The 12478-nt window shown below is 43.0% G+C and overlaps 1 protein-coding gene across 1 annotated transcript in view; it reads right to left on the reverse strand.

The window, feature by feature from the left end:
* The window catches only part of LOC134984096 (gastrula zinc finger protein XlCGF26.1-like), a 113086-nt gene that overhangs the window by 39216 nt on the left and 61392 nt on the right, over positions 1-12478 (reverse strand). Inside the window, exon 2 of the mRNA XM_063949729.1 lies at positions 636-1227. Within this exon, the coding sequence (XP_063805799.1) occupies positions 636-1209 (574 nt within the window). The 5' untranslated portion in view covers positions 1210-1227. The remainder of the gene's footprint in view (positions 1-635; positions 1228-12478) is intronic.

Genomic DNA, 12478 nt, shown 5'->3' on the forward strand with positions numbered 1-12478 from the left:
GGAGAGCAGGAGTATAATAGGGGCTGATGGCTCCTGATGTATGAGATACACCAGAGAGTGTGGGGAGGAGACTGGTCAGTACTCTGGACTGGTAACACACAGTGACATGATGTGAGGGGGAGAGCAGGAGTATAATAGAGGCTGATTGCTCCTGATGTATGAGATACACCAGAGAGTGTTGGGAGGAGACTGGTCAGATCTCAAGGCTGGTAACACACAGTGACATGATGTGAGGGGGAGAGCAGGAGTATAATAGGGGCTGATGGCTCCTGATGTATGATATACACCAGAGAGTGTGGAGAGGAGACTGGTCAGTACTCTGGACTGGTAACACACAGTGACATGATGTGAGGGGGAGAGCAGGAGTATAATAGGGGCGGATGGCTCCTGATGTATGAGATACACCAGAGAGTGTGGAGAGGAGACTGGTCAGATCTCTGGCTGGTAACACACAGTGACATGATGTGAGGGGAGAGCAGGAGTATAATAGGGGCTGATGACTCCTGGCTACCTCACTGGGTAGATACATTTCCCTCATTAGTCTGTACTGATAGAGGACGGTGTAGGATAAGAGATTGCTGTAGTGACTGAGTAAGGATAATATGTGACTTCTGTAATTAGTGTTTATTACTCACCTGTGCTGATATCTGTAGGGATTTCCTCCTCCTTACACTGCTGATCACCCCTCACATACGTCTCTTCTTCTCCCTCTGTATCTTCTGCCTTCATATCAGTCACATACGTCTCTTCTTCTCCCTCTATATCTTCTGCCTTCATATCAGTCACATACGTCTCTTCTTCTCCCTCTATACCTTCTGCCTTCGTATCAGTCACATACGTCTCTGCTTCTCCCTCTATACCTTCTGCCTTCATATCAGTCACATACGTCTCTTCTTCTCCCTCTGTATCTTCTGCCTTCATATCAGTCACATACGTCTCTTCTTCTCCCTCTATATCTTCTGCCTTCATATCAGTCACATACGTCTCTTCTTCTCCCTCTATACCTTCTGCCTTCGTATCAGTCACATACGTCTCTGCTTCTCCCTCTATACCTTCTGCCTTCATATCAGTCACATACGTCTCTTCTTCTCCCTCTGTATCTTCTGCCTTCATATCAGTCACATACGTCTCTTCTTCTCCCTCTATATCTTCTGGCTTCTTATCAGTCACATACATTTCTTCTTCTCTGTCTATATAATTTATTTTCATATCAGTCAGCTGTTCCCCCTAAATAGATCAGAGAATATAAAGTGTAATGCCTGATGTAATTACTTGAGAGGAAACAGTATAATATCAGTGTATGAGACACACACAGCTGCTCTGCACATTATATAACTTTGCATCTGGACAAAACTTGTGATTGCATGCAGGGTAAATACAGGCTGCTTTTACATGAAGCCCAACAAGTACTGGGCAGTTCTATTCTTACAGAGTAAATGAGATTTGAGATTGGACACGCTCCTCCCAGATCTGCCCCCTGCACTGCAGCACGGTGTCACCTACTTGCTCTAATTTGCTTCACTCCCACCTCAGTATCAGCCCAGTGACAGTCACTTTGGTATATTGGGAGACCCTAAATTCCACCTACCTGATCCTACTGTGGGGTCCTGTGATTCTCCTCAGAGATCTATGGATATATTCCTGATGTTTCTAATATGCTCCATGATGCGTATCCTTAATTGCCTGCTTGTCATTCCTATGTATTTTTTCCCACAATACACTACTCCAACTGATTTACAGTTGATATAAGCATGTATCTTTCTTTGTTTTCCATAGCGGTCTTTAATCTTCTTTGTCCGTTGAATATACTTGCAGGTGTTGTATACTCCACAAGGAAAGCACCTCGTGATGTTTTTGTCTTTATGATGTTTACCATCTCGCAGGAAATGGCCGGGTACTAAAGTATCTTTTATGTTTGGTGACTTTCTCCAACTTGTGTGCACCTTTTCTCCCAAGGTTACTTTTATATCTGCATCCATGATTACCACATGGCAATGTTTCTGTAAGATGTCTCGTATCTCTGTGTTCATTACAGAATGTTCCCATGAATCTAATTTCCGGTTGTTGTTCTCCTGTAGCTCTTGCTTTTTTGGGGAGAATGAGAGATTTTCTATCTGTATTTGCAGCTATTTTGGAGCTGGTTTTGATGCTTTTATTACTGTATCCCCCTCAGTTTAAGCCTTTCCTTCAGTTCTTTTGCCCTCTTTTCACATTTTTCTTTACTTGAGCAGTTACGACGTATCCTTATAAATTCTCCCTTAGGGACTCCTCGTATTGTTGCTGGACGATGGGAACTGTTTGTGGCAGTTGCTTTTCTGTACAAATCAGTAGTAATTGCCCCATCTTCTTCAATTTAATAGCTAAATCCAAGAAAAGAAAGTAATAGATGTTTGACTCATTTCTGAAGTTAACTTTAAATTTAACTCATTTTGATTCAAGATGTTGATGAATTCTATTAGGAGCTCCTTCTCTCCTTCCCACAGTATCAGGATGTCATCTATATATCAAAACCACCCCGTTATGTGGTTCGTATAGATGTCATTATTATCCAAAATGACGAATTCACGCTCCCACCACCCGAGGTACAGATTGGCGTACGTAGGCGCACATGTACTGCCCATCGCTGTACCCTGGGTCTGGAGATAAAATCTCTCATTGAAAACAAAATAATTTTTTGTTAGAATGAATTCCAAAAGTTTAATTGTAAATTCGTCAAGTTTGCTTATATTCCTCATACTGAGAAAATGTTCAACAGCTCAAAGTCCTCTCTCATGATTAATACTTGTATATAGCGACTCAACGTCGCATGTACAGAGCCATGTGTCTGATGTTACTGTCAGATTTTCTATTTTGGCCAATATGTCCAAGGTGTCCCTTGTCTAAGATGGCAATTCAGTAACAAACTTTCTGACTTGTTTAGCCACAAACACACTTACCTTTTCAGCAAGGCCTCCCATACCCGACACCATAGGTCTTCCGGGTTGTTTGTCAGGATTTTTATGTATTTTGAGCAGGACATAGAAGGTTGGTACCTTGGGGTTCTCCACCCATAAAAATTATTTTTCCCTCTTAGTAATAATTCCTTCGGCATAACTCTTTTCGATCAGCTGTAAATAACACTTCAAGAAGTTTGCTGTGGGATTGAAAATTAATTTTTGATAGCATGATGTACCATTCAATTGCCTCATTATTTACTCAAGGTAGTAATCTTTCCTCCAAATTACAACATCACCACCCTTATCAGATGATTTGATTTCTACATCGTCCCATTTTTCAATATCCTGCAGAGCTTTCCGTTCATATTTCGTTAGGTTGGGATACAGTATTTTCTTCCCTTCACTATAAAGATTGTCCAAATCCTTGGATACTAAATCCATGTAAATTTTAACTTGTGGACAAATATTAATGTTCGGGAAGAAAGTTGATTTCTTTCTTAGACTCATATCACGATAGTTCTCGGAACATGTTCCTTGATATTCATCATTTTTCTGTAGCAGATCTCCCAATGCTCTAATGGCATCTACTTCAATCTCTCCTATATCAGTAGTTGTGGCATCATTTTCCCTATTGTGGTAAAATTTCCTCAACATAATCTTCCTTGTTAAGAGGTTCAGGTCCTTTTCCACTATAAATCTATCCATATTTTTAGTGGGGGGAAATGACAGTCCTTTGGAAAGCACACTTTTATGATGCTCATTTAAAATTCTGTCACTGATATTGATGATTTTCTTAGTGTCCTCTGGAGTTATCTCCTGAAGGCGTTGTACTTCCGCTGTGGGTTTCTTCCGAAGTCTCCTCTCTCTCTCTCTATGATTTTTTATTATTGAGTCCCCTTCTTGTTCTCTTTGGGCTCCTGTATCTGGTTATCCACTCGGACCTGCCCCTAAAAAATGTTGTGAACATCTCTGATTACTTACTGTTGACTGATCTGACATTTCACTTTCAGATGTCTCTACCTCTGATGTAGAGAAACCTTTTCCCTCATTGTATTCCTGTATGTCTTATTTATGTTCCATCTGAAGATGGTACCGTTGAGATAGTCATTCTTGTCTCTTAAGAATTTCTGTTGTTTTCGTTCAATTATATTTTTCTCTGCTACCTCAACCTCATGTTTATATTTCATACATGTATTTTGGAATTGCTCCAAACCATCATGTTGTTTCAATTTCTCTCCATTAGTGGAGATTTCCTCCGTATACTGTTTTATTTTACTATCATGATGTTTAATCAGTATCTTAATAAGGATCTCAGAACATTCCAGTAAAACAGTTTCCCATCCTTTCTTCACGGTCAAAGGTTGGAAAAACATTAGGTCTTAGCCCTCTAGGAGTCAGTTTATTACTCTGATAGCTATCAAACATGGTTCTATTCCAAAATACTTTGCTTAGTTTCATCAGTACATTTTTCAGCAGTAGTAAATCATTGGACCATTCCAGGAGACTACCTCATGAAGCTGATTGAGAGAATGCCAAGAGTGTGCAAAGCTGTCATCAAAGCAAAAAGGGGGCTTCTTTGAGGAATCTAAAATATAAAACATAATTGGATTTGTTTAACACTTTTTTGTTTACAACATAATTTCATATGTGTTCTCTCATAGTTTTGATGTCTTCAGAATTATTCTACAATGTAGAAAATAATTTAAATACACAAAAGCCATTGAATGAGAAGGTGTGTCCAAACTTTTGACTGGTACTGTAGAACCTGCCCACTGCACAGTTGGTGGAATCAGTAAAAGATGGTTACTGATAGTAAGCTGGAATCCCCTAATTGGCCAGGTCCCGTGTGACCCATACCTGTTCTGTGACTGCGGACGCGAGTCGGTGAGGGCGTCGGAAGCGTCCAGTCACAGAGGCTATCGGCTCCCTGGTTACAGCTGTAACTACAGATATGTCATGTCCCTCTATTATTACAATTGATATGACACTCCCAGATACCCTCACCTACCCAGTTATGTCCTTGTATTATTACTATAGCTATAAGCGACATCACTGTGACACTCCCAGATCCCCTCACCTCCCCAGTCATGTCCCTGTATTATTACTATAGATATTAGAGATATCACTGTGACGCTCCCTGATCCCCCCAGCCATGTCACTGTATTATTATTACTATAGATATAAGCAATGTCACTGTGATACTCCCAGATCCCCTCACCTCCCCAGTCATGTCCCTGTATTATTACTATATATTAGAGATGAGCGGTTTCGGATGTAAAGCCAGAATTAACGCCAGTTCGGTTTTATCCGGAGATTTCTTATTGGCTATCCAAAATAAGTGACGTCCGTGAGCCAATAAGATGCCGTTTTGAGAACCGAGTAAAACCGAACCCACTCATCTCTACTATATATATGTATATGTCACTGTGACGCTCCCAGATCCCATCACCTCCCCCAGTCATGTCCCTGTATTATCACTATAGATATATGATGTCACTGTGACACTCCCAGAAATCTTCACCTCCCCAGTCATGTTCCTGTATTATTACTGTAGATAAGTGATGTCACAGTAACACTCCCAGATCCCCTCACCTCCCCAGTCATTTCCATGTATTATTACTATAGATATAAGTGATGTCACTGTGACGCACCCAGACCCCCTCACCCGTGTCCCTGTATTATTACTATAGATATGTGATGTCACTGTAACGCTCCCAGATCCCCACACCTCCCCAGTCATGTCTCTGTATTATTACTATATACATATATTTTTTATATGTGTGATGTCAGTGTTGCTCCCAGATCCCCTCACCTCCCCCAGTCATGTCCCTGTATTATTACTATAGATATATGATGTCACTGTGATGCAACCAGATCCCCTCTCCTCCCCCAGTGATGTCGCTGAATTATTACTATAGATATAAGTGACGTCACTGTGACCCTCCCAGATCCCCTCACCTCCCCAGTCAGTAGGTAGATGATCTCCAGGGTGATATTAATTATCTTCTCAGTCTTGTGACTCTTGTCCGTGTTCATCCTGAGTGAATCTCAGAGCCCTGGCCGGCATCTCTCAGAGGTTCCTGTGACCCAGCTCCATATGGCTGTACTGTATAATGTTACACCAATGCTACTCTCCTTGCCGGGGTCTTATTCCTCCCAGATACACTTCTGGTGCAAGTTGCTCCACATGAATCATTTACAAAACACGAGAATTAGGGATGTTGGACTATTCTATTAAATTTATTCCAGAAAATCATAGTAGACTTGTGATTATGGGATGTAGTCATGTGACCGCCGGTCACAATACCTCCTCCTGCATCCTGAAAATCCCAACAGTCGGCATGCCGACTAAAAAGGAACTATTCCCACAAGTAATACAGTAAAAAAAAAGTTGACACTGGACATGTCGACACATGATTGGGAATAGTTACCTGGCAAGCAAAGCGAGCCACGCAATGTGACGCAATCCACTAATTGGGGTTCCTGGTCATGTTACGGCAAAAACGTCACCAAAAACATAAAAAAATGTAATGTCAACTTATTCATCTGTCGACCTGTCATGCGTTGGACTTTTCACTGTCGACTTTCTTACCATGTTGACCACGTCCACAACAACCAATAATCATCAGCCTATTGGCTGGTGACCTTATCCAGGGCGACCAGGATAACCAGGGGAGAGTACACAGGAGAGTACGGAGTGTAGATGTGGGGAGAGAGGAACTAAAGTAGGAAATCTGGGTGTACAGCGGAGGGTGACCACTCATTACTGTTATTATTACTCTGCTGCTATAGTAACCAGACACCACAGGCCGCGCCCCTTGTATAATACTACTAACAGGACAACACAGGCTGCTCACCCTGTATAATAATAATAGTAATTATAATAATAATAATAATAGGATTTTAATACCTACCGGTAAATCCTTTTCTCTTAGTCCGTAGAGGATGCTGGGGTCCACTTCTGTACCATGGGGTTATACCAAAGCTCCAGTACGGGCAGGAGAGTGCGGATGACTCTGCAGCACCGATTGACCAAAACTTGAGGTTTTTATCGACCAAGGTATCAAACTTGTAAACTTAGCAAAAGTGTTTGACCCTCACCAAGTAGCTGCTAGGCAAAGTTGTAACGCCGAGACCCCCCGGGAAGCCACCCAGAACGAGCCCACCTTTCTAGTAGAATGGGCATTCACCGATTCCGCTATCGGTAGTCCAGCCGTGGAATGAGCATGCTGAATCGTACCACAGATCCAGAGTGCAATGGTCTGCTTAGAAGCAGGACACCCAAACTTATTGGGCGCATATAGGACAAACAGAGCCTCTGTTTTCCTAATCCGAGCCGATCTGGTGACATAAACCTTCAAAGCTCTGACCACATCCAGAGACATTGACTCAGCTAAGGTGTCAGTAGCCACTGGCACCACAATAGATTGGTTCATGTGGAAGGAGGAAACCACCTTCGGCAGAAATTGCTGACGAGTCCTCAACTTTGCTCTATCTTCATGGAAGATCAAATAAAATCTCTTGTGAGACCAGGCCGCTAACTCAGACACCCGCCCAGCGGATGCCAAGGCCAACAGAATGGCCACTTTACAAGTGAGGAATTTCAACTCCACCTTCTGTGAAGGTTCAAACCAATGTGATTGAAGGAACCACAACACCACGTTAAGGTCCCTTGGTGCCACTGGAGGCACAAATGGAGGTTGGATGTGCAAAACTCCTTTCACGAAGGACTGAACTTCTGGAAAGGAAGCCAATTGTTTCTGAAAGAAAACTGATAGGCTGAAATCTGTATCTTAATTGAGCCAAATTTTAGGCCCGCATCCACACCTGCCTGTAGAAAATGGCTGAAACTCTTCCATTGGAGCCGTCTTGGATTCACACCAAAAAACATATTTTCTCCAAATACGGTGGTAATGTTTTGACGTTACTCCTTTCCTGGCCTGAATAAGTGTGGGAAGGACTTCTCTGGTAATACCCTTTCGGGCTAGGATCCGGCGTTCAACAGCCATGCCATCAAACGTAGCAGCGGCAAGTCTTCATACACGCACGGCCCCTGCGCAAAGGAAGAGGCCAGGGATCTCCTATGAGTAATTCCTGAAGATCTGGATACCAAGCCCTCCTTGGCCAGTCTGGGATAATGAGGATTGCTCGAATCTTTGTTCTTCTTATGATCTTTAGAACTGTTGGAATGAGAGAAAGTGGAGGGAATACATACACCGACTGAAACACCCACGGTGTCACCAGTGCATCCACTGCTATTGCTTGAGGGTCCCTCGACCTGGAACAATATCTCTGAAGCTTCTTGTTGAGACGAGATGCCATCACGTCTACTTGAGGAAACTCCCCAACGACTTGTCACCTCTGCAAAGACTTCTTGGTGGAGGCCCCACTCTCCTGGATGGAGATCTGGTCTGCTGAGGAAGTCTGCTTCCCAGTTGCCTGACTGTTTACGTACGCTACTGCTGTTACATTGTCCAACTGGATCTGTATGGGTAGATCTTGAAGAAGATGTTCCGCTTGTAGAAGGCCGTTGTAAATGGCTCTTAACTCCAGAACGTTTATGTGAAGACAAGTGTCATAGTCGGAAAAATATCATGCTACACGTTGCCATATATTCACCCCATGCGCTTGCCTGCTGCACATTCTCTCCCGTGCGTGCGCATATTCGCAGTTGCGTGCCGGCGCCTCCACGGCCGTGCGCTCGGGCGCGTGGTATGTGCATTTACGGTAGAGTTTGTGTGCGTCTAGTGGGCGACTCAATCGTTACATAACAAATCCAAATAGTATGTTTTATAGGTAATGTTCCCCTAAATAATAACTGTAAGTTTGTTTAATATGACTGGTTCATGGACTTGGGAATCCCTCTTTTCATGATACAAAGGGTCTGACAAAGGTTGAACAGTGGTGTCTGGTACCTAACCGAAGAGTATTTTATAAGTAACAATCCGGTGTTGGTTAGGTAAAGATTAATCGCTCCTGCGTATAGTTATATCTATTAGTAGTTTCTGGACATTTACTATATTTGAGGTTCATTATCCATGCGGTGGGAATCCTGAGATTCCCTCCCACCTGAGCAGTTTGTAATAGTCACAGCCCACCTGTTCAAATCCACCTATGACCTTTTGTTACAGTGCAGAGAGACATTCCTGTGTCCAATGAACAATAAGATTGTAGGGCCCTTTGTAGTGTACTGTATGTTGTGTATATAAAGGCCACTATCCCCAGACCGGCCAGTACTCTCTCTCATCAACATTTATCTCTGATAATTGGAGGACTGGATCCGGTTGCGCTGGCGAGTGTTCCCCGTATGGTATGTTTCTCTGTGGCCACTTTGTTACCCGTTCAATGTTAGCCATTCATTCTTAGTCTATGTATTTGTGTTTGCGATTGTGACGCTATTGTATATTCATGTGTAGTTATTCTGTTAGATATTAATGTTAGCCTGTAGTGTATGAAATGTTAACTGTGTTTCCCCTTTTGATATAACTAATCTCGTTAGTAAAGGTTTTGGAGCCTTAGCAAGGTATTGTGTGTTTATTACATTGCTGAGGGTATTCGGAGCGTCTCAATCGCTCAAGCAGCTTTTGAAATAACAAGGTTAAGCAGCGTTATATCTTTACAGTATCTCAACACTAAGAATTATAGTATAATCATACTCTGTGTAAGGTTTAAAAGGTTATCATCTGTGTGTACGCTCGCTGTGTGTATTCCGTACACCCAGCGCAGCGTGTGTACGTAACTTGCGTACCACGTGCGAGGTCTTCATACGCAAATAGCGTACGGAGTGCGTAGCACGTGCACGAGGTTCAGCGGCCATTACGGCTTCACGATATACAGTAAATAGCTTGTGTTATAAGGTATAGAATCAGCTTTATCAATTGGGGCCTCGTCCGTCCTCCACACATCCGCACTAGCGAACACAGACTTTATCTGTCAGCAAAGGGCGGGAAAGCAGTATCCTTTCGTATCCGTATTGGTGGTGAGGGATACAGTGGTGCTGACTAGATAAGCGTCTGTTACGCTACGCTGTAGGGGTGCTGGTGGAATCCGGAACCGGAAGGTAAGAACAATACGCTATTGTCTTTTAAAACTGTTTATTTCTGTTTTGCGTACACACGCACGCACGCACCTGCATTTCTTTTCATTTGTATATTGTTGCATCTCATTCTCTTGTTGCCATTAGAATCGATTAGACACGTGCTGAGGAAATCTGGTGCTATTTAGTTGAGATTATAAAGGATAATTTTTAAGGGAATAATTGTAAAGGACACGCACACAGCATAGCAGATACTGTGTGGTGTACGGTAAGCGATTACAGTTGAACATCGTTTACATTTATAGAAGCGTGTTAGTTGTGTCGCTGTGGGCATATCTGAACTTTGTGCATACGTGTCTCGGGCAAAGTGCGAGATCACATACGTGACGCAAAGGCATACGCACGTGGCGTGTTTACGCAACGGAGCGTACAGATACGCCCACCGAGACTCAAATCACACAATAACATTGTTTTAGTGTGGGCGGTATAGTATAGCCACCTAATAATAGCACAGGTTTGTTCAGTTTCCAAAAAGTTTAGTTAAAAGAGAACCTTTTTCTATTGCAAAACCCAGGGATTGGACTACTGCCTGTATGAAAGAAATTTCTGTACAGAAAGATTAGAGTGTATATGAATAAACAGGGGTGAGTGTGGAAATAAAGGTATTATTTTGTGAACCCAGAAATCAGGATCCCGTCGGAGACCACATCAGGTGAGTGGACACTTGGTGGCGTGGGACTGGCTTGCCCGCGTTAACATTATATAAGGTAAAAGGAGCAAGTAGTATCCGCAGACAAAAGGACTGCGAAGGTTTAAGCGCAGTCCGGGGGGTTTTGCGTAGTACCCATATAGACACAAGTTGAGCTCCGGCTGAAGGTTTTGCAGCCTAAACAACCGATTCCGTTGGTCGTACAGCGTATAAATATTAAGTTACTTTTGCGCAGTGCGACTGTACCGCACGTAATTGTGTGCATTAGTTTGTTACCTTGATACCCATTAAAATTTTACTGTGGGATCATAAACGCTATTTGTACATTCTAACGTGATTTGTGTAGGTTTTTGTTATTTTAAGGGAGTTTCGCTGTTCACTCAGGGAATCTCCAACAACCAATACTTACTGGGGAGGGTAGCATACTCCCACACGCCTCAGTAAATAGAGGTTACAAAAAGATCCCGCGAATTGGGTACGACCAGTGGTGGGCACATTGCTGGAACTCGTACTGGCCAATTGGGGCGTAAAGTGAGTGAAGGCACTAGTTGAACTTTCACCGTCGCCTTACCGCGGGCAACTTGGTTTGTTTTGCTAGAATTCGCTGAGACAGCAATATCTGCAAACGATGGGGGCCAGTTGCTCAAAGAAGGGACGTCCAACAAGGGTTCACGTTGGTATTTGTTGGCCCAAAGGGTCAGCACGGTATATAATGTGTGAAAAATACGGATCACACACACAGGAATTATGCAAAGAATGGGAACGAATGACAGAGGATGATGGGGAGCAGTTTCCCCGGGTAGGCAGTTTGAACCCTGAGGTATTGCAAAACCTAAGAAAAAGGATAGGTCTAATAAAATCTGCAAAGCAGAGGATTAGACATTATGATTGTATACAGATATGGCAACAGGAAAGTGAAATACAACAGGAATTAGCTCAGAAAGCAAATTCAAATCCTGGTAGAAGTCTGATAGCAACGGCACCACCACCGTATATAGTAGGGGACAAAGTGGCTGCAGAGAATGGCATGCGGGTGTACGATAAGGGTGCACTTAACCAATGTAGTAGTGATAAGATTAAGATAAAAGTTAATGCAAATGTTGATACCAACGCTAACCCATGCAAGTTGTATCCCATTTTAAACTTCCCCCAGGAATGCGACCAGGAAGATGAGCCCACTACGATTTCAGCTCTCTCTCTAGCGGCCACCATAAACGATACTCCAGTGGGCACGGCCCAACCAGTAAGAGTGGTATCAAGGGCCCATAGTTCAGGGACAGGTGAGGTTGTGTCTAAAGGTAAGTACGGCACTGTACAATATGCTGAAACTGTTGCACCACACACCGTAGAATCAACCCAGAGTGAAGTAATTAATCTTAATTCTGTTAGAGTGATAGCGGTCCCCAATGGGAAGACCGACACAAGTGGGGTCACACCCATCAGGAATATTGCAATGCACTGTACCTGGTCCCGAGCAGAATTAAGAACAATTTTGTCTGAATTTCCTGATCCCAGAAAAGATTTAGCCGCATGTCAGAGGTTCATTAAGGACCTGGGTAACTCCACTGAACCTAACAACAAAGATTGGCGGACACTACTGCGGGCATGCCTGCCCTCCAGTATTGACCCTGTAAAATTTATAGCTGACTGTAAATTAGATGAAGAGGTACCACTTACGGATGAGTATAATCAAGATAATGTAACCAGAATCAATCTGCAGTTGGGAGTATACTTCCCAGCTTGTGGTAAAATGGAACAAAATTTTCTCCATCAAACAAATGGAAGGGGAAACTGCCT

This window comes from Pseudophryne corroboree, assembly GCF_028390025.1.
Source record: "Pseudophryne corroboree isolate aPseCor3 chromosome 3 unlocalized genomic scaffold, aPseCor3.hap2 SUPER_3_unloc_35, whole genome shotgun sequence".
Lineage (NCBI taxonomy): Eukaryota > Metazoa > Chordata > Amphibia > Anura > Myobatrachidae > Pseudophryne > Pseudophryne corroboree.